Source organism: Megalobrama amblycephala, linkage group LG3, assembly GCF_018812025.1.
Source record: "Megalobrama amblycephala isolate DHTTF-2021 linkage group LG3, ASM1881202v1, whole genome shotgun sequence".
Taxonomy (NCBI): Eukaryota; Metazoa; Chordata; class Actinopteri; order Cypriniformes; family Xenocyprididae; genus Megalobrama; species Megalobrama amblycephala.
This window is the reverse complement of record NC_063046.1, coordinates 13,882,027-13,905,514: the sequence shown is the minus strand read 5'-3', so window position 1 is coordinate 13,905,514 and position 23,488 is coordinate 13,882,027. Positions and strand designations below refer to the sequence as shown.

The window sequence follows — 23,488 nt, the reverse complement described above, 5'->3', positions numbered from 1 at the left end:
TACCTCGACGACTGGCTCATCCTAGCCCAGTCACGAGCCGAGCTGGAGCATCACAGATCCGTGTTACTCAGCCACTTGGAGTGCCTGGGTCTCAGGGTCAACTTTGCCAAGAACTCACTGCTCCCCACCCAGTGTATAACGTTCCTGGGTGCAGTTTTCGACTCAGTCCGTATGACGGCTGTAGTCTCTCCAGAGCGCGCTCTGGCCATTCAGCAGCTCGCGGCATCAGTCAGGAACAGAGCCTATTTCCCTCTGAAGTTTTTCCAGAGGATGCTAGGGCTGATGGCTTCCGCCTCCCCGGTTCTGCAGCTCGGCCTTCTTCGGATGTGACCTCTGCAGTACTGGTTGAAGTTCTGGGTCCCTCCTCACGCCTGGCGGCACAGCCGCCTGCGTCTCAGGGTCAATCAGGCCTGTTTGGCAGCTCTGAAACCCTGGATGAACCCTGTATGGTTCAGCCAAGGGGTACCCCTACAGGCGGTGTCCAGAAGGACGGTGCTCTCAACGGATGCGTCCAACACAGGTTGGGGCGCTCTTTGCGAGGGCAGACCAGACCTTCACGAGGAATGCCATCTGCACATCAACTGCCTCGAGATTTTGGCAGTGATTCGAGCCCTTCATGCGTTCCAGGCATACCTGACAGGGCGCCATGTCTTAGTCCAGTTGGACAGCATGACGGTAGTGTCATACATAAATCACCAGGGCGGCCTTTCATCTAGCCGCTTATGCGCTCTGGCGAAGCGTCTTCTGGAATGGGCATCGCCGAGGTTTCAGTCGCTCAGGGCGACTCACATACCCGGGAGAGCAAACTTGGGAGCAGACATGCTATCTCGGAGCAATGTCCCCTCAGACGAGTGGATGCTCTACCCCCAGACGGTTCTCATGAGTTCTTTGGTTAGGCAGAGGTAGACCTCTTCGCTTCAGAAGGCAACTCTCACTGCCCAATTTATTTCTCGAAGGAGGAAGATGCGCTGGCCCATGTCTGGACCAGCACCCTCCTTTACGCTTTTCCCCGATCGCTCTGATCCCACAGGTCATCGGACGAATCAGGGAAGACAAGCACAGAGTCCTCCTGGTGGCCCCGCTCTGGAGGAGCCAAGTTTGGTCCTCAGAGCTGTTCAGGCTTTCCGATCCCCCTGAGACGGGACCTCCTCTCTCAGGCGAACAGGACGATTTGGCATCCCCAGCCAGAACTCTGGGCTCTGCACCTCTGGTCCCTCGACGGGAGCCTGCTAACCTCCCCGGGGACGTGCTGAATACCATTTCTCAGGTGAGAGCTCCGTCCACGAGACGCCTCTACGCCCAGAAATGGTCGGTCTTTTTTGACTGGTGTTCTACACGCAACATAGACCCAGTGGAGTGTGACGTATCTCCGATACTGTCTTTCCTCCAGGAGCATTTGGATCTGGGTCGCACCCCTTCAACGCTCAAAGTTTACGTAGCAGCCATTGCAGCGTTTCATGCTCCTATCGCTGGCCAGTCAGTGGGACGAAACAACCTCGTGGTGCGTTTCTTGAGAGGTTCTAGGCGATTAATCCTTCGCGTCCTCTCACTGTTCCCACCTGGGACCTTTCTTTGGTCCTCAGAGCTCTTAAAGGGACTCCCTTTGAGCCACTGCGTTCAGCTGACCTCAGGCCCCTGACTCTCAAAACCGCTCTGCTACTTGCACTAGCATCGGTTAAGCGAGTTGGCGACTTGCAGGCCCTCTCCGTGAGCCCTGCATGCGGAGATACGGAACGAGATATGGAACGAGTACTGCGTTACATGCCGTGCCACGAGGCTGCGGCTTCAGTGTCGTCGCTTCAGCCGAATGACCTGAAATCCTATGGCGAATTGCCCGCTTATATAGCCCTAAACCCCGCCCATTTCGGCGGGAATATTCGCGCACTCTGTCGCCATAGGCCACGCAGCTATGCCGCGCCGTCATTGGTTCAACAACTTGTCTATGAGTGAACCAATGACGATGCAGTTACACTGCGTTATTGAAAAAGGCTTCAGTAACGGGGAAAAAGGAGACCTTTCCCCATACGCAGTACTCGTTCCGTATCTCAGGGAACCGAGGTTACGTTAGTAACCGAGTACGTTTCCCCATCTCAGAGTAAGTCAACTCAGAGTTCAAGTTTTAACTCAGAGTTGGTTGAACCTCCTTGAAACGGGCCCCAGGTAAGGAAAGGATGCTACCCCTTGTATTTATGTTTGTTAGTTAGTGTAGCTTAGTTGGCGATTTGTTTTATTTTGTGCTTTATTTCTTCTAGTTTAGTACTTTAAATAGTATAAGTTAGAATATGTATTGCTTTGTTGATTTCTTTGATTTAGCGCCACTCTTTTTCCCTCACTCCTGTGTTCCATGTTTGTTTATTATTTGTACATAATTCTGTAAATATTTATTTCTGGATTCACTGTCTTGTATAAACCATCAGGTGTATATTTCCTCAAAAAAGCTTTAATTCTAATCTGCCTCTGCCTGATTCATCACATCACACAAGTTATCAGTAACTGAACCAGCTAATTTATTTTTTATTATTTATTTAACTTTAACACTGTGTTACATACTCTTTTACATACTTTAAACAACATTACTAGAGGGTTGTAACAGTTTGTCTGCAAATCTCTCAGAACAGTAATCTTGTGTTCACAGGGCCTGAAGCTGTCATCACCAATGGAAACAGGAATTTTACAATTTTACACGAAGTTTAACCTGTCCATCAATTGATGCTCAACAGATGTCGGGTGATGCAACAAGACAACACAAGCACAGGAGTAAACAAACAACTGAATGACAGAAGAACATTGGCCTTCTGGAGAGGCCCAGTTTGAAATACCTTATAACCTCAAGAGAGCAACTCAGACCAGATATGCCAAAAATATTGCTGAACTCAACAGTTTTATAAATTGCTTACCTTTTTACAGCCTGTTTGTTTTTCACAAGATAAACTGTCAGGAATGCTATAGTTATTACTATTAATGTTCCCAATCCGCCATAAAGTCCGTCCTTGTGTACCAGGAAACTGCAATCCTCTCCCAAGTACCAGTAACCATTGAGGCAACTAGAGCAAATTATAAGTCCTTTTCAATTTTCAGAAAAAACTATCTGTACATGTGTTATTTAGCAGATGCTTTTATTCAAACTAAAAGTATACTTATGTTGGGGACAGACATACAATCTTTGAGTGTCCAGCCCAGATCTTTAACCACCACTATATAGTTAAATAATTAAATATAGTTAAAATAAAAGTACGTACTTGCAGGATGGACCTTGTTTATTAACTTCACAGGTGCCACTGTTCCTACACTTTTTTGGTTTAGGATGATCTCTATGGCATGCAGTCAGACATGTCACTTTGTCATTCACTAGAACTGCTTCATAATACTTTTGATAGACTTCACCTAAATCTTCTGTAGCCTCAAGACACACCTCTTTGATCATGGAAATAAAGAGACAGTTATAATAAATAATAATACAATAAAAAAGTAATAAATAATTAAAGTATAGACAATTCCCTGATTGTAATAGAAAATATTTGTATGATACTGTCATTTTTTAGCTTCACTAAATTAATTATTGATCTCTGTTTATAGCTTCTCTCCCAATTCTCTCCTTTGTTCACTGAATCCTTTTAGAACCTTTTTTAACCTTTAAGTAGACTATTGGAGGTTTGATATCTTCTAGTTCCTAGTAACAATTAAATTACTAGAATTGTGAATTCTTTGATACTATAATTTGTGCCCCTTTTCTGATTTATGTATCATATGCTGTTCATATGCTGAGGCCAGTTGTAAGTTAACTGTGTAAACTTTAAGCTTTTTCAGAACTGTGATTAAAAACATGCAGAATGTTTCAAATATTTCAACATCAAACATTACACATTAAAACGCATTTCAGATATTTCAGTAGTTCACTCAGCACTTAAAAATAAGATTTTTTTTGTGTGTAGAATATGCAATTCAATAAAATGACAAAACTGATTAATAGAAGTATATAAAATAGCTCACTATTCTTTTTGCCCCTAGCACAATAAGTGAACCAAAAACTCACCATTGAGGTCAGTCTGTGTTGCATTGGCATTATTTACAACTAAGTCATCACCTAGAATACAAAAAAACACACAGATTAACAATGCATCTAATAACTCCAGAATAGATAAAGGGAGGAGATGCATATGACAACCTACCTGTGTCATTTATTATGGATTTGAGAGCCTTATCCACCTCTTTGGTTAGATTATCATAATTTTGAAAGACATGGTCATCATTTGTAATGTTAAGAATAACATCATGCTTAACATTCAGACTAGCCACATGATTTAAAAAAAAAAAAAGAGAGAGAGAGAGAGAGAGAGAGAGAGAAATATATAAAATCAGTCCTTAATTTTTTTCCCAGCGTTTAAGCTGTATATTTTTTTTATTGTATATAATAATACAAGGTTTAACACTTTAATTTTTCTTTGTAAGCATTTATTATACATTTATTACATTTTGTACTGTTACCTTTGAGTTTCCTTCAAAAGCAAGCTTCTTTTTCCTCTTTGCCTACTAATTGTTTTTATTGGTCCACCAGCACTTTGACAGGACAAAAAACAAACAAACAAACAAACAAACAAACAAAAAAAACAGACTGCATTTAGACCTATAGTCAGACATTATATGGGCATAAATATAATTACAAAATTGCTTGTGCTGTTAAAGAAGAAGAATTACCTTAGAATTATGTTGTCCACACGCTCAAAATTAGATATTTTTCTATAATAGGGTTCAACCTATAAAATGAAAATTTATCTTTAATATTTCAAGTAGTAAAATGTATGTTATTGCATAGGTAACAGCATATGAAACAAAGAGGAGGCCTTAGTGCTGTCCGAGGAGAGGGCATGAGCTCGGTATTTGGCCCGAACTCAGAGCACTCCCCAAAAATTGCAAACCAATGCAGGACAGCAGCCGGAAACATTACTAATTGCACTGCGTAGGCTGATTGTGCTGTTTGGAGGGTCAGTTTGAAGGGCCGGGAAAGAGCTCCTGAGCTCCTGTGGGAGCCGAGGAAACTCCACTGCCGCAGCAGTGATGAGAATAGCCAGAAGAACTGAGCTCCTGCGGGAGCCGAGGCGACGTCACTGCTGTGGCAGTGGAAGAATTGGCCAGAAGAACTGAGCTGCTGCGGGAGACGAGGCGACGTCACTGCTGCGGCAGTGGAAGAATTGGCCAGAAGAACTGAGCTGCTGCAGGAGACGAGGGAACATCCCTGCTGCGGCAGTGGAAGAATTGGCCAGAAGAACTGAGCTCCTGCGGGAGCTGAGGCAACATCACTGCTGCTGCAGTGGAAGAACTGGCCAGAAGAACTGAGCCCCTGCGGGAGCCGAGGCTACATCACTGCTGCAGCAGTGGAAGAATTGGCCAGAGAATCTGTGCTCCTGCAGGAGCCGAGAGAACATCACTGCTGCGGCAGTGGAAAAATTAGCCAGGGAAACTGAGCTTCTGCGGGAGCCGAGGGAACATCACTGCTGTGGCAGTGGAGAAATTATCCAGAGAATCTGAGCTCCTGCAGGAACCGAGAGAACATCACTGCTGCTGCAGTGGAGATATTAGCCAGAATAACTGAGCTCCTGCGGGAGCCGAGGCACATCACTGCTGCACCAATGATAAAAAAATTCTGTTGTATTGGAATGATGGTATTAGTTGAGTTGAGAGGTATGAGGTATGTGTGAGAGAATGAGCTGGAGCTGAAATTAGCTGATAAGGGTTTGTTGGGCTTCTTTAATATGGAAGCGATTAGATTGGATGTAGTTCTTAAAAGCTTCTGATGACCAGTGACCAAGTGTTTGAATCTGATGCTGGGAGAGGCCTTTTTGGGTGGCTGTAGTTGCTGCTTTTATGCGGAATGGACTGCAGGGTTCTAGGGGAGGCAGCTTGAAGAATGTAGTTTAGAGGTGTCAAGGAGAGTTTTCAGTGGGTGGTTTATGGGAATATCAACTCTGAATAATAATGTACCAGGGATGGGAATGTGTCCGCCTCTGGTGCCAACAGCTTGAATTTCTAAGAGGACTTGATGTTGTTGGCAATGGGGTTTGGTTTCCAAGCTTGTAGCATTTGGTGGGATAGGCATCAGGTTGTAGTAGACAGAGTGAACGGCGTTGTTTGTGGGACAGTGCTAGGAGAAAGAAAGGCTGGGACCGAGGCCGTTAGTGGAGACAGCCTCACGCTTGGCTCGGCCCCTGGAGCCAGGGAAGGGGTGAGGAGGTTAGAAAAGAGGGAAACTGAGAAAGGGAAATTGAGTTCCTTACGTCACACTTGCTAAGTCGTGACGTAAGGAACGCCGTTTCCGGGTCCAAGCCTCGACTCGTTTTCATTGAGAATGCCATCTTGACGTCCGTTTATGAGCACTATTTATTCATAATAAACATTTAGCATTTTAAAGTTAAACATTTAAAATACTTACAGTCTACACAACAGTTTCCATGCTCACAGCATTACAGATATTAATATTTTAACGATTTATAAAAGATGAATCACTGTCTGGCCATCTGGGATTTTGGTATGGAAATAAAAGTTATGATTACAATATTTTTGATAGCATTGTGTGTGTATATTAGCACCGTATGTTGTTTTTTTGTGGTATGAGATAAAGCATTTGGACTCGGAAGCGCTGCCGCATGACGTCAGAATTAAAGGGGACCTATTATGCAAAATCCACTTTTACATGGTGTTTGGACATAAATGTGTGTTGCCAGTGTGTGTACACAACCACCCTATACTGATAAAAATCCAACCACTCCTTTTTTTTTAATCCCCATAAATCATAAGCAGTTTCTCAGAACAGGCCGTTTACAGATCCCTGGCAGTGTGACATCACAAAAGCCACAGGCCCCGCCCACGAATGTTGACAGACACTGCCGTTTTAACACAGAACCACCCTGAGCGCCTTCACAGCGAGTCCGCCATTGCTGCACTGACGAGAACGTCTCCCAAACATTTTAAGTGTTCTGTAGCTGGATGGATTAAGCCACATAGCTCTCTCCATTTACTCCCTAAATCTGAGCTGCTGAAAATGAGGTACAGTAGATTAACTTGGTTTCCCAGGAAATTGCTCCCTCAGTTCTGCCGAAATTCGTTTATGTCTGCGCGAATCATTTCACACCGGACTGCTTTGTGAACGAATATCAATACAAAGAGACAATACAAAACAGAGACTGTGCTAAAAATGTGCTACTCAAGGATATACAAGTAAAAACTATTCGTGATGCAGCTTACAGTCTCCAGAGTGATACTGGATACAGCAGTAATGAAGGTGAGAGCACTTTATTACAGATCATCGGAGTTGATTTACAGACATAAAGTTTATCAGTTTATTAACCATCACCCAAAAAGTCATAATGTCTTTATATATTTGTTTACTGTTAGTTGTAATGAGTGTTTCTGTGTACTTCGCTATGTATGTTGGTGATAATTCAAGGAAGAGAGAGAGTTTATGGATAATATTTTAATGCACACTTGCACTGTGTTTTATTAGGCTCTTACAGTGATTTTCTAGAGTGAAAACGGATGCTTCATCTTTTATGTGAAGTACAATAAACGTTATAAAACTCATCTGTAAAGTTTTGGCCATCATTTGGACGGTACAACAGGCTTGTAGTAATATAGTGGATAAAAACAAGAAGACAATATAACCGTAATTGAACTAAACTATACCTGTTCTATCTCCATGCAGCATATATTCGTAGTTTCTGACATTATAGTGTGTCCTATGGTCCTGACTGAATCCTGACACCGGAGAATCAGCTCTTGAAGCTCCACCCTCTTAGGGGCCCACACTGAAATGGCACGTTTTTGCTCAACCACTAAAAGTGGCCATTTTAACATGCTATAAATAATTATCTGTGGGGTATTTTGAGCTAAAACTTCACATACACACTCTGGGGACATCAGAGACTTATTTTATATCTTGTAAAATGGGGTATAATAGGTCCCCTTTAACAACCGAATAGCGTTGTTGACAAGTTTGGTAGAATAAGGGCAAAACGCAGAAGATATAGTACTGATGTTGCTTCTTTTGTAACAGAATTAATCTGCTGCAAAAAAGGTTAGATGCCATGCAAAATGTAACACATAATTGCATTACTCATCACAAATGTATTTGAGTAAACAGTACATATACTTATTCAAAAATGTAGTCAAGCAGAGAGTAAAAGTTGCTAATATCTTTGATAATCAAACTACAGTGCAGCCAAAAATATTTACTCAAACACTTTTCACCACTGACTTAAATTATGTTGTTTTAGAAAAGAAATGCCATCTTATCCCCAATACTTACCTTTTTATTGAATCTTTGAACAAATTCTTTATATTGATCTGATGATGGGTTTTCATGATCAGGAGTAAATTCTTCATTCACTTCCATATCAACTTTGACTGTCCTTTCAATGTTGTCTGAAATAAAAGTTAGTAAAAAATAAATATTTATTCTTTTGAACAGAATTGAAGATGAAATTGTAGCAAAATTAATCCAAAGAAATTGTAACGTCAACCCCAAAAAACGTGGCATTGGGATAGAAGTTAATACTATCATTTATTTATTTTCATAAAATTTATTTGATAGACTTTTTAACAAACCTTTGACTGTAATTTGAGAGACAACAGTATTGCAGTGTGTCCCTGTAAAACCAGGGCGACAGATACAAGCCAGGTTGTTTGGTTGTGGAGTTCCACCATTTTCACACTCAATAGGTTTGGCAGTTGTGGTTTTGGATGTTGACTGAGTAGATGTTGTTGTTACATCAACGGTGGTCGTAACAGAATCTTTTGTAGTTGTGACATCAGTTGAAGCAGGATCTGTCATAGCTGTAGTAGGATCTTCTGAAGTTACATTGGAAATCCCTGTTGTACTGTTATCTGGAGTTACAGTGGTTTCTGTTGTATTTGAAGATTCACTGGTTGCTGTGATTTCAACAGTTGTTGAAATATCTGGTGTAGGAGTGGTGTTGACTGTAGCTGTAGCAGGATCTTCTGAAGTTACACTGGAAAGCCCTGTTGTACTTTCATCTGGAGTTACAGTGGTTTCTGCTGTATTTGGAGATTCACTGGTTGCTGTGATTTCAACAGTTGTTGAAATATCTGGTGTAGGAGTAGTGTTGACTGTAGCTGTAGCAGGATCTTCTGAAGTTACACTGGAAAGCCCTGTTGTACTTTCATCTGGAGTTACAGTGGTTTCTGCTGTATTTGGAGATTCACTGGTTGCTGTGATTTCAACAGTTGTTGAAATATCTGGTGTAGGAGTGGTATTGACTGTAGTTGTAGTAGGATCTTCTGAAGTTACACTGGAAAGCCCTGTTGTACTTTCATCTGGAGTTACAGTGGTTTCTGCTGTATTTGGAGATTCACTGGTTGCTGTGATTTCAACAGTTGTTGAAATATCTGGTGTAGGAGTAGTGTTGACTGTAGCTGTAGCAGGATCTTCTGAAGTTACACTGGAAAGCCCTGTTGTACTTTCATCTGGAGTTACAGTGGTTTCTGCTGTATTTGGAGATTCACTGGTTGCTGTGATTTCAACAGTTGTTGAAATATCTGGTGTAGGAGTGGTATTGACTGTAGTTGTAGTAGGATCTTCTGAAGTTACACTGGAAAGCCCTGTTGTACTTTCATCTGGAGTTACAGTGGTTTCTGCTGTATTTGGAGATTCACTGGTTGCTGTGATTTCAACAGTTGTTGAAATATCTGGTGTAGGAGTGCTGTTGACTGTAGTTGTAGTAGGATCTTTTGAAGTTACATTGGAAATCCCTGTTGTACTGTCATCTGGAGTTACAGAGGTTTCTGTTGTATTTGAAGATTCACTGGTTGCTGTGGTTTCAACAGTTGTTAAAATATCTGATGTAGGAGTGGTGTTGACTGTAGTTGTAGTAGGATCTCCTGAAGTTACATTGGAAATCCCTGTTGTACTGTTATCTGGAGTTACAGAGGTTTCTGCTGTATTTGAAGATTCACTGGTTGCTGTGGTTTCAGTAGTTGTTAAAATATCTGGTGTAGGAGTGGTGTTGACTGTAGTTGTAGTAGGATCTCCTGAAGTTACATTGGAAATCCCTGTTGTACTGTTATCTGGAGTTACAGAGGTTTCTGCTGTATTTGAAGATTCACTGGTTGCTGTGGTTTCAATAGTTGTTAAAATATCTGGTGTAGGAGTGGTGTTGACTGTAGTTGTAGTAGGATCTCCTGAAGTTACATTGGAAATCCCTGTTGTACTGTTATCTGGAGTTACAGAGGTTTCTGCTGTATTTGAAGATTCACTGGTTGCTGTGGTTTCAACAGTTGTTAAAATATCTGGTGTAAGAGATTCAACATTACTGCAGTGTGTCCCTGTAAAACCAGGGGGACAGATACAAGCCAGGTTATTTGGTTGTGGAGTTCCACCATTTTGACACACAATAGGTTTGGCAGTTGTGGTTTTGGGTGTTGACTGAGTAGATATTGTTGTTGTTACAACAACAGTGGTCATAAGAGGATCTTTTGGAGTTGTGGCATCAGTTGAAGCAGGATCTGTCATAACTGTAGCAGGATCTTCTGAAGTTACACTGGAAATGCTTGTTGTACTGTCATCTGGAGTTGCAGTGGTTTCTGCTGTATTTGAAGGTTCACTGGTTGCTGTGATTTCAACAGTTGTTGAAATATCTGTTGTAAGGATCGTGTCGACTGTAGCAGGATCTACTGAAGTTACATCAGAAAAACCAGCTGAAAATGAAGTGAGATTTGTTGTGAAAATAGAAACAGTTCTTGTTATTGGTCTAGCACTGGCCATATTTTTGCAGAACTCAGTGGAAAACATGTTAAAAACACAATAAACCTGTTAATCAATATTTTGCAACATAAAATAATCAGCACACTTTTAGAAGGTTCTATATAGAACCGTAAAGGGTTCTACACTTCATATAGAATCTTTTAGTCTTCATTTTAATGGTTTTCATTTTATGGATTTAGTTTAAATTTTTTTTTTTATTCATTTTAATTTTTGATTTTATCAAGTTATCTAAAACTTTATCACTTGAATTTTTTTTTTAAATAACCTGTTTAACATGAAAGTATTATGTAATCATTTAATACATTTCTCTTTATATAGAACCTTTTTGGCATAAAGCGTTCTTTAAAATTGAATCAAGAATTCTAGGGTTCTACAGGTGCATCTCAATAAATTAGAATATCATTAAAAAAAATTCTGTAATTTAATTCAAAAAGTAAAACTTAAATATATTCTAGATTTACTAGACAAAGTAAAATATTTCTAGACTTTTTTGTTTTCATGATTACAGCTTGCTGCTCATCAAAATCAAAAAATCAGTATCTCAAATTATTAGAATATTTAATTTCAAGTTCTATTAAATTACCATTCTCAGGGTATAAATGCTGGGTTTAGGTCAGTAATCCCAACGGCAGTCATGGGGAAGTCTGCTGACTTGACAGTTGTCCAGAAGACGATCATCAAGACCCTCTACAATGAGGGTAAGCCACAGAGGGTCATTGCTGAAAGAGCTGGCTGTTCGCAGAGTGCTGTGCCAAAGCATATTCATGGAAGGTTGACTGGAAGGAAAAAGTGTCATAGGAAAAGGCGTACAAGTGAAAGGAATGACCGCAGGCTTGAGAAGATTGTGAGGCGAAGCCAATTTAGGAACTTAGGAGAGCTTCAAAAGGAGTGGACTGAAGCTGGAGTCAGTGCATCAAGAGCCACCACACACAGACGTCTTCAGGAAATGGACTACAACTGTCACATTCCATGTACCAAACCACTTTTGAACCAAAGACAATGTCAGAAGCGTCTTACCTGGGCTAAGGAGAAAAAAAACTGGACTGTTGCTCAGTGGTCCAAAGTCCTCTTTTCAGATGAAAGTACATTTTGCATTTCATTTGGAAATCAAGGTCCCAGAGTCTGGAGGAAGAGTGGAGAGGCACAGAAACCATGTTGCTTTAAGTACAGTGTGAAGTTTGATGATGATTTGGGCTGCCATGTCATCTTCTGGTGTTGGTTCACTGTGTTTTCTGAAGTCCACAGTCAACATAGCCATCTACCAGGAAAACCAGGAAGCTTTATGGAGATGCTAATTTCATTTTCTAGCAGGATTTGGCACCTGCCCACACTGCCAAAGGTACCAAAAGCTGGTTCAATGACCATGGTGTTACTGTGCTTGATTGGCCAGCAAACTCGCCTGACCTGAACCCCATAGAGAATCTATGGGGTATTGTCAAGAGGAAGATGAGAGACACCAGACCCAACAATGCAGATAACCTGAAGGCCGCTTTCAAAGCAACCTGGGCTTCCATTACACCTGAGCAGTGCCACAGGCTGATTGCCTCCATGCCACGCTGCACTGATGCAGTAATTCATGCAAAAGGAGGCCCAACCAAGTACTGAGTGCACAGAAATGAACATACTTTTCAGAAGCCTGACATTTCTATTTAAAATATCCCTTTTTTAATTGATCTTATGAAGTATTCTAATTTATTGAGATTACTAATTTATTGGGTTTTTGTTAAAGTCCCCCTTTAGTCAATTATTTTATCCCTTAAAACTCATCTTTGATCACAAAAATGAAAAATTTCTTCATGCCTTAAAATAGCTTGAATGTAACTCTACACCCTTGCCTCATTTAATATACACAGATCAATGAATATGTAAATCAGCTCCGCCTCCACTCACTCACGCCAGCTCAGAGAGTCTACTGTTGCTGTAGTAATGAGCAATTTGTTGTTTGTGTTGGATATTTAGGAAAAAAGCTTGCTTTGCTTCGTATATTCAGTTTAACAGCTGTGCATCTGAACTGCTCACATATTTTCTGACGCTTAAATTGTGTTAAATTATGAATTGGTAAAACGCCTTTGCAAAACGGTCTGAATCCACTTGCATTCGTTTGGACTGCTCTCTCACTGAATCACCTGAAGCGATTTCTCAGTAAAACAGACAGAACAAGCAGCCGTTTTCCTCCGTGAACATGCGCAAAAATTTGACAATTTCGTTGCTTTTTGGAGTTTTTAGATTTAAAAAAACATTCAGATGAAATAACGTAGGCACCTGCAGGCACCTGTGCCTTCTCCATACATTAAATAAATGCACATTCTTGAATGAGTGCGGATTTCCATCGTATTTACTTGAACTTATCAGGTAGGCTAATATCTATGGTTTGATCAATTCCAGAGCCAGCCAAAATCAGAATTTATAATGGACTGAATAGCTCTCTCAGAACTTGATGTGTGATTCCACACTGACTGAATATGCACAGGAATCACGGTCACACGCTCAAAGCAATATTGTTTTAGCTATGTTTTATAGTATTAAAATATTTTGAAGGAGAAAAACAAGAGAAGGAGACCAGAGGCTGTTTTTTGAATGGATGTCAAAGAATGAGAGGCTTCACTATGCTGATTAAACAGCTTTTGTGGGGAAATAGCTAATCATTTAATTAATCAACAGCCTGTTTGCTAATCTTCAGCATGTTTTACACTAAACAATACTTTTGTTGGGAACTATATGTAGATTTTAGCTTGATCATTTTTATCAAGCTAAAAATTTTTGAAGACAAGGCAGACTAGGGAATGTTGCAACTGATGTCACTGCCATTACAGGATAGGCTGAGAGGTGCAGCACGTGATTAAGTTAGCCGTTACGCTTTTTCCAATGGTAAGAGATACAGACCCTCTTATCTCCCTATAATAATATGATCTCTGGTACAGAAACCATGTTCACATTCACGAGTCACACAGCTGCCTTCTAACAATCAGTATCCTTACAAATGCTTTGAACAACTCAGAACGTCAGTGGAGAAAGGCATATAGTTCACCATAACATCGTAATAGACTCACTATATTGCTAAATCTACACAATTTTTCATATCAACAGAAAATATACCGGGATAACCTGGCTTCTCTCGAGACTTTTCTGCAGTCATAGTTAATGATATGCTAAAGCCTGCCGGCACGTTGTTGTGATTAGTTACAAGGTAGTCTGTGATGTCACAAACACCACCGATTTCAAACCGCGGGTTTTAGACTGTCTTTGGTTTACTGCAGTTTCAAACATAAAATACTCATGGTGCTGACTTATGAATTTGCACATGGTTTGTCTTAAAGCATATTAAAAACACTACATAGGCATATAAACAAAATTAAAAACTTGATTTTAACCACAGGGGGTCTTTGAATATTAATAATAATCAAAAGAACCAAAGACTTAAAGGACTTCAGTCTGTGTGCATTGAATTTATTTAATACACGAGTTCCACAATTTGAGTTGAATTACTGAAATAAATTAACATTTCCACGACATTCTAATTTATTGAGATGCACCTGTAGAATCCCACTAAACTCTTTCCCTAAGAGTGCACTTTCTATTCAGTAAATCTGACTGAATCAACAAAATTTAAGCAGTTCATTGTTACAATTTGGGCTTTGGGTCCCATTCTGTGCACATATGTAAAAGTTGACCATGATGATTGTGCTCTCAATTGCCCAGTCCTAATAACAAATGTGTGATTTAAATATATAAATTACCTGTTCCAGCAGTAGCTGAAATAGTAATTTCTGTAGATGAAACTTCTGGAGAAGGTGAAGTAGCATCTGCTGTGGATATAGAAACAGTTGTTTCTTTAAGGGGATCTGATGTCTGTCATGAAGTCATAAAGCAAAGCTCAAGTTATGAAGCAAACATGCAGTCAGTCTAAATGTGAAACAATTCAATGTGATATCTAACAGTTCATGTTTTATATATCAACTAGTTAGCTTTGTTGGTTATTGTGGTTTCAGATGAGGCCAATGTAACTTTAGTGGCATTTATGTGCCTGCAACTAATAGTATAAAAGAGTATGTAACGATATTACTCCAGGCATGATTCTCCCATAGCTTCACAAAAATATTTAGATAATATCTAGTGATTACCATTTTGATGGTGTGTAAATGTTTCAACTCTTGGACAACACTTCTCAAACTTTTCCTTCAAAAATACACTATTCTTACATTTCCACCATGCAATGTCATTTAGATGAGGGTTTATACATGAAACCGGAATAATCATCATAAAGTAAATCTTCCTCCACACCCTTTCCTAACATTTACATTTCACTGAGAGCGCATTTGGTACACATATGTTTTTGACACACACACTGTATTTCATTTTAAACACCCTTTCAGGACTATATAGGCTGATTTTGTTTCTGGATGAATCAATGTATGAAAGCAACAAAACATTTGGTCCTTTCAATTGGCCCAAATTAATCCAAATTCACATCAAGACTTTATTTTTATTAAATTATATTTTTACAGAATGTCTACTGTTTACTCTTTAGTACACATATCTAATAGACCAACCATTACTAGCCTTATAACATGCATACAACACTTGTTGTTACATCATGAGATGTAGAATTCACTTTGTATTCAAGATTGTTTTTCCAAAAAGCCTGCAAATGACTTTTTTAATTGTTACAAATGTTCTCATATTATCTCTCATTATTTGTATGAAACAGTATTTAGATCTTTATGTCTGTCAGCCTGCCTATTAATATTTTCATATTCAGCAATTCATATTTGTGTAATGTTTTAAGTCCAGTGATGATGAAGATCACTGTAAAAAATTATGTGTTGGATTTACGTAAAATACATATGCACCATTTTTGCATCACACTTTTTTTTCAACTTGAAGCAAATTTATGTAAAACTAACAAGAAATCCTTTGTTATAGGTACTTAAATATATTTGTTTACTCAACATTCTTTACTTAAAAACACAAGTTGAATTTACCAAGTAATAGCAAGTTGTGTTAACTTAACATTTAAGCTAATTTACATTAAAAAAGACAGTTCATAGAGTTGAACAAACTTAAAATTTTAATTAATTTTAGACCTTGAGCTATTGAATAAAAGTTACTGTACTGCTCTAGAACATTCATTGTCTTAAAATAAGTACAACACATACAATTAACAACAGCATTTTACTTCATTTTTGGACAGCATTTCAACAAAAGGGTTTCACACAATTAGTACAATTAGTAAAATCAGTACAAAAATAAAGCATTTAGGTTTTCTGACAGGGACTGCAATATTACTCTGGAAACAGCAACTTAAATAGTCTAAAACCAAAAATCATGACTTCTGAAAAAAGCTCCAGTCTTTAAAGGATCGTCCATGAAGCCACCTTTGTGATAATCCTCAGTGTGTGTGCTGTTCCAGTTCCTTTAGGTCACCATGGCTATGAGAAAAGCATAGCAAATGTGTATTTACTTACAACATTACATGGTAGTTTCAAATTGTTTTACAGTGGGAAAAATATAATGTATTTATATAACACAAAATGAGATAGAATGTTTTGAAATAACAAGAAATCACCTTTATATCTAATAAATAAAATAAATGTTAGTTTATCGTTTCATTACCGTTTTATTTTATTTTACTCTAAACACTGTCACGGGTGGTTGCAGGCAAACAGACGAAGATGCACAAAGCTTTAATAACAATAATCCAAATGACAGGCAAACAGGATGCAACACACTTAACTTAGGGGCTGTTTGCACAACACCGTTTTCAACTAAAAATGGAAAACTTTTTTAGCTGTTATGGCCGTTCATTTACACAACAGCGTTTTGGTAGCCTGAAAACACAAACTTTTGAAAATGGGTTTTAAAAAGCATTTTTAAAAAAAAAAAAAAAACGATACAATTGTCATCTGCGTATAAATCGCAAAAACATGAATCTGAAAACAGTGATAGTATGCACATGCGTATTACGTGTTTAGTCTATCCACCTTATTTTTCAACGCAAAGGTAAGGTGTTTTCTGCGAGTGCTCTGTAAAAGAATGCGTATGTGCAGGTGCGTAGTTTCTTTACAAAGTGACATTATTGCCAACTATTTGTCTGGTATACATAATTTTTTTTTTTTTTTTTTTTGCCATTTTTGCGAATCTGTGTGAATGAAATAGTTTTATTAACACTGTCATCTGTAGAAAGAAAAAACTTTACGCTTTTAGTACATCGTTGTCAAGTAAACATACCCTTAAACGTGACCGGACAAACGCTGAGTGAACTTAAGTATGCAATGGTGATGACCTAAATGATGAATTGTCCATGGTAACAGATGAGTGGCGAGAAACTCAGACAAAAGAGACGTGACGAATGAAAACAAACTAAAGCTTGTGAAAACTGAACATAACTGTGACAACAACAGGCTAGTAGGACTGTAAAATGTATCAATGTGATTTATGCTAATTTGCAAATAGGTTATTTTACTATTAAAAGTGTTCTTTTCTTCTCAAATGTGCAGAGGATAATACAAATATGCAGAAAATTAGGGGGGGGGGGAGTGTTTAACAGTTACTGTATAGGGCTTATGTCTCTCTTAGTTCATGAAGCTCTCTCTTAACAAGCTGATGATCTAAATCAGGAGTGTTAAATAAGGGAGACATGCAAAAATGTGCAGAGCAGAGTGTCCTCAAGACCAGGTTTAAATACCACTGCCATATGTATTGCGTTCAATGTATTCCAGACACTCACCTGGTAATGCTTGATGAGATTATCAGCATTGTCAGAGATGTACACCATTAAACACTGAATCAACTTCTCTGTGTATTTCCGCAGACAGCATTGGATTGAAAAGTACATGAAACAAAAAAGTTGATTTTCATGGTGCTTACACAAGCTTTTATACTGTATCTTAACTGACTGAGAAAAATATGATGCCTTTAAAAGCAGACAAATCACCCAAAATGCAGAAAATATGCCAGGTTCACCTTTTATTTTGGCAAAGCCAATTTGTCAAAAACAAATAATAGTCAAGAGTGAAATTAACAAAAATTGTATACCTCCAAAAACAGGATGCACCATATCCTTCTATTGTTGCACCACAACTGTTCGCACTGGAATGATAGAGGAAAAACAACATTAACAGTATTAAACAACATAAAAAAAGTATTATTTTTGGAGCTGTGTGAAAACTCTATGCATTAGTATTAATAAGTAACATGTTTCTGATAGTTGAATAATTCATAACAATTAAAAATACAAGTTCCCCATTGACTACAAATGCAATAAACGAGTGGACATTAAACGACACACTTATATTTTATTTCGTTAATATAAAGCGAAGCTTTAGCTTACCTCCTTTCACCATCGTCACCACATTGCGCTTCTGAAAACGTTGTGTTGTGCTTCCAGTTTACGAATACACCCCACTAACACAATAAATGAGTGTTATTAAATGTTAAAAAAGTCAAAATCTAATGTTTTACTTTGTTAATAAAGCTAAGCTTTAGCTTACCTCTTATCTCCGTATTCACCACATCGAACTTCAGAAAATGTTGTGTTGCGCTTCCGGTTTAGGAATACACCCCATAACACAATAAACAAGTGTTTATGAATGTTTTAATAGCCAAACTCTAATATTTTACTTAGTTTTCTTTAAAGACAGCTTACCTGACAGTACTCTGTCTTCACCACATCACGCTTCAAAATGGCTCCAGCTTCGATCACTGGCTGGATGGAATATTTGCATATCACGTGCCTCACAAATACGTAAAATTTTATGTTAGGTTTACTTAATTTTAACCAAATTTTAATGCTAGTTGATGTTACTTATGTTTTTTCATTTACTTTACGCATACACTTATGTTCACCTTTTAATTTACATTTTTGTGTTGCATACACTAGAAAATTTAAGTAGAGCTTGAAATGTTATGAATATATACATTTTTTAGTTTATTCTGTTTATCTTGTAAAGTAATAGATGTTGAGCCAACGAATCACTTTTTACAGTATCTCAAAATAGCAGTGTGGTTTTGTTAAATAAAGCAAAACGGATATCCAAATGGGTGCAAACAACGAAACAGAGAACAAGACAACGAACTGAAGGACTTAACTCAAATACAAACAGGTGTGCTAATTAATCAAAAACCATAGTAACCAACAAAAAGCAAGAAACAGGTAACAAGGAGAAACAAACTAAAAGTTCATTCAAACGGAAAACAGACTCTTTGCACACTGAGTCCGAAATTTTCGCATGCGTTTTTTCGTATTCGCACATTGCAATCCTAAAAATTCGTCACGCACAGAGACCTTGCACACTGAGTCCGATGCGTATTAATGAATGCGTTGCGAAAAAATCGCAAAACAAATCGCAAAACAATACAAAATGAAGTCTTCAAGCAGTGAGCACGATTAGTTGTCTCCTCTCTTCTTAAAAAAGAGAAAAAGAAAGAGGAAATATTGGGTCCATTCAATCCCAAGATTGCATAGAGAGAAAGGAGAATTCACATCATCAAGGAGCTGCGGGATTATCCGAGCGTTTCAAAGATTACTTCAGGATGTCAGTGGCTCTGTTTGATGCTTTACTACTGGCACAATCTGTCTTTATATTCGGTCTCTTTGTATTCCGCACTTTGTTTGTCATTCAGTGCTGCTGTTTTGTGCTGTAGACGACGTGGATCAACTTGTCAGATGGCATTCTGGAATTTTGCGTTCGCGTACGGTGGCTCTGAATTGTCAAAACGTCTCTCAAAATGCGTGCCACGGATGCGAAAAACGCAGAAAATCGAACCTGATCCGAATATTTTTTTGACGGACGAAAGTTTCGGAGGCAGTGTGCAAAAGCGATTGACATAAAGTAAGGTCGAATTTATTTTTTAACGTGCGAAAGTTTCGCATGCGAATTTCGGACTCAGTGTGCAATGACCTTAACCGTGACAATTTGATATATATCTTTTATATATCCCTACCTGAAGTGAGAAAAAGACTCAGGATCAGAAGGAATGAAGATGTGTAGCTTTTCATTTCCCCAAATGATGCCAGTATGAGTCCAAACACATGAAAAATAATACCTGTCTTTAACAGGTGTAGCCACTAACACATCTCAGCCTGTGCAACTTTCATTGTCCAACTCAATGTGATTTACTGACCCAAGTACATGATTTAGTATCAAAGTCCACAGTGAAAGACGGTTTGTACAGATCATAAAACACTGATAAAGACTCATTTTCCTTGAACCATTTCACATTTCTACTTATTTCCCAACGTCATTTTATAATACACTGATATTACACACTGTCAGAAAAAATGTGCAAAATTTGTACCTTTAGGGGTCCAACGGCTTGTCACTGGGGCAGTACCCTCAAGGGTACACCTGTTGTACCCTTTATAATGGGTACATATTGGTACCCTTACAGTTTGTACCTTTCAAAGGCAAATATGTACTTTTGGTGACCAAATTGTACCTTGTAGTGCTATGGTACCATAATGTTCCCCTAAAAATGGTAAAAATTTGTACTTCTAAGGGCACTGCCCCATTGACAAGCCCTTTGTACCTCCTGATGGCACATTTGTACCCCACACAACATATTAAAAAGGTCATACTGCTGTTTTAACACATTTATTAAATAACATTAAAAATATTACAATCTCACAATTTCATGCACAGATTTCAAAGAAAAAAAACATTTTAAACATTGTATCACAAAGCATCATCATTTATTTCCAAAAACAGTACACACATTACCTGTAACTCAACTTAAAACATTAAACAGTACTACACATTTTTGTAACCACAATAGAATAAAAATTTTAATCGAGGCTAATTCATACCAAGGACAATAACTACAACCATAAAATTATATAACATAATTTTGACTTTCATTCTTAGACAATAGTGATAACTGTACCATAACTGTAACAATAATGACACAAGAGGAACAATGTAATTGGAATTCCCTTTTTTTTCAACTGATGAACAAAAAACATTGGAAGCCAATCAGAAATAAAGAGCTCAAGCATTTAAAGCAATAGATCATTTTGCTGCAGCACTTAAAATAGAGAACATTATCTTCCCTTTCCTGCAAATGCTAAAATAGTTATTACTAGGGGTGGTGGGTGAGGGTTGGTCAGGACAGTTTGTAGCAAAACAGTAGGGATAGTTCACCCAAAAATGAAAATTCTGTCATTTACTCACAGTCATGTTGTTCCAAACCCATAAGACTTTCGTTCATCTTTATATATTTGAAAATATTTTTTAATGAAATCTAAGCAATTTCTGTCCCTCCATAGACAGCTACAGAACTAAAAGAGTTCATCAAAATCAGAAAGAGCTTTATTGCCAGGTATGTTTACACATACTAGGAATTTGTTCATAAAGAGACTGTAAATCTATTCCATATTAATTGAGCAGTTTAGTCCACATTTACCAAAGAGACCCAATTGATAAGATGTACAGATTTTATTTAGGCTTTTAATTATAAAAACATTGATCAGCAAACATAAACAAGCTCAAACAAACCTGCCTGACACACAAGAACAAACATCTTGCTGAAGCTTAAACTTGATGTGTAACACACGAGAATGAACACATTGGTTCTCGCACATCAAACAAACATGATCGAGCTTCCGTTTAACACAACTGATGTTTGTGTTGATGAGTGTTAATATGTGAATAAAAGCCTAATTGAAATGTATTCATCATATAAAGTGATCAAGTCTCTTCAGAAAATTTGGACTGAACTGCTAAATGTCACAGATCCCTTGTCTCCCTGGACTACAATTCCCATGATCCTCCTGTTCTCCACACCTGCACTCACTTCCCTCGTCATCTCCCCATCTTCACGGATCACCTGCACCTGGACTCTATTATCAGCACTCCCTTTATATTGCACTCACTCCATTCACTCCTCGTCCATTCTCTGTTGTGTTATGTGTATGTTTGGTGTTCCCTGCCTTGATTTATTAAAGTACGTTATATTATTGTGGAAATCTATATCTGCCTCATCTCTACACCAGCTACCTGTAACAGAAGAACGGACCTTTAAACCGCCAGATTTCCACATCAAAGAACATGATGGATTCTTTCTTCATCTCCCTGGCTCCAGCTGCTTCTCCCATGCCTCCCACAACTATGACGGCCGGAGATCGTCTCATCGGGCTCCTACAGGTTGGTCGTTCGCTGGAGAGCGAATTCCCTGCCTGTCCCACACTGAACCCACACTCCTCCGCTGGGTCCAGAAAGCGGAGGAGGAGGAAGAAAGCCGATCCAGCCAGTGAGTCCACTCCAGAGCCCGCTCCAGCCAGTGAGTCCACTCCAGAGCCCGCTACAGCCCTCTCCGAGCCTGCCGCTCCAACCCTGTGCGAGCCTGCCGTTCCCGTTCCAATTGGAATTTTAATCATGTATGAGGGGATGGATTGGACCCCTCTTCACCCAGCCGCCGAGCCAGTGTCTCCATGCTCCTTCGCCGAGCCAGTGTCTCCATGCTCCTTCGCCGAGCCAGTGTCTCCATGCTCCTTCGCCGAGCCAGTGTCTCCATGCTCCTTCGCCGAGCCAGTGTCTCCATGCTCCTTCGCCGAGCCAGAGTCTCCATGCTCCTTCGCCGAGCCAGAGTCTCCATGCTCCTTCGCCGAGCCAGAGTCTCCATGCTCCTTCGCCGAGCCAGTGTCTCCATGCTCCTTCGCCGAGCCAGTGTCTCCATGCTCCGCCGCCGTGCCAGTGTCTCCATGCTCCGCCGCCGAACCAGAATCTCCATGCTCCTTCGCCGAGCCAGAGTCTCCATGCTCCTTCGCCGAGCCAGTGTCTCCATGCTCCTTCGCCGAACCAGAGTCTCCATGCTCCTTCGCCGAGCCAGTGTCTCCATGCTCCTTCGCCGAGCCAGAGTCTCCATGCTCCTTCGCCGAGCCAGTGTCTCCATGCTCCTTCGCCGAGCCAGTGTCTCCATGCTCCTTCGCCGAGCCAGTGTCTCCATGCTCCGCCGCCATGCCAGTGTCTCCATGCTCCGCCGCCGAACCAGAATCTCCATGCTCCACCGCCGAGCCCTCAGCTCCAGCCGCCGCCACCGAGCCAGACGCTCCAGCCTGTCACGAGCCCGATCCTGCTACAGTCTATGAACTTTGTGTTTCCCCGCTGTTCTTCAGCCCTAAGACTGTGTTCCCTCCCTGCCTCCCTTTCCCACCTCCTTCCATTTGTGTCCACACTACACCTACGCCTCAAGCCACCTCACCCAGATCTCCACCTCGGCCCTCTGGTCGATTACCTTCACCCTGGCTCCAACCTCCCTCTCCTCCACCGTTGCCCATCAGTCCACCAGTCTCACCGGTCTCCATCCTGCCTCCGCTCACACCTTGGTCCCTCGTCAGCCTGCTCTCCCCTCTGGACTGCACTCCTCTGTCTCCGCTCCATCCCTCCGTCCCTCAGTTCCAGTTGGCCTCCTCACTCCCTCCGGTGTTCACTTTGTTGGCCGTCATCTTGGCCGCTGGTTCCGCCATCTCCTGCCATCTCCCGCCAGGCCTTCTGTGCCGCCTGGCCTCGACGGCATTGCGGCTTTGCCGGAGGCACCTGACCCGCCATGGCTGCCCGAGGCACCTGACCCGCCATGGCTACCCTCGGTCCCTGACCCGCCATGGCCGCCTTTGGCTCCTGACCCGCCATGGTTCTTGGACACGCCCCCTACACCGGCATGAGGTCTCCAGGGCGCCCACCCCCCTCCCGGTTGTTCCATCTACGGCGCGAGGACGCG

At 40.2% G+C, this 23,488-nt stretch overlaps 1 protein-coding gene across 8 annotated transcripts in view; it reads right to left on the bottom strand.

Annotated features, from left to right (window-relative positions):
• Positions 1-20,078, bottom strand: part of LOC125264599 (mucin-17-like) — a 29,534-nt gene extending 9,456 nt beyond the window's left edge. For 2 of the 8 annotated variants that reach the window (XM_048184056.1, XM_048184057.1), the window contains exons 1-10: positions 19,718-20,078; positions 14,512-14,580; positions 8,599-10,707; positions 8,300-8,415; positions 4,696-4,754; positions 4,486-4,557; positions 4,170-4,288; positions 4,034-4,084; positions 3,240-3,414; positions 2,898-3,044 (exon numbers count right to left, since the gene is read on the bottom strand). In XM_048184056.1, the coding sequence (XP_048040013.1) occupies positions 2,898-3,044; positions 3,240-3,414; positions 4,034-4,084; positions 4,170-4,288; positions 4,486-4,557; positions 4,696-4,754; positions 8,300-8,415; positions 8,599-10,707; positions 14,512-14,580; positions 19,718-19,772 (2,972 nt within the window). In that variant the 5' untranslated portion in view covers positions 19,773-20,078. Of the gene's footprint in view, positions 1-2,897; positions 3,045-3,239; positions 3,415-4,033; positions 4,085-4,169; positions 4,289-4,485; positions 4,558-4,695; positions 4,755-8,299; positions 8,416-8,598; positions 10,708-14,511; positions 14,581-15,826; positions 16,204-17,501; positions 17,570-17,809; positions 17,864-18,104; positions 18,179-18,264; positions 18,508-19,717 lie in introns of those variants that run through there. The other 6 variants (XM_048184058.1, XM_048184059.1, XM_048184060.1 and 3 more) reach the window with 5 other exon arrangements.
• Positions 20,079-23,488: the final 3,410 nt, after the last annotated feature.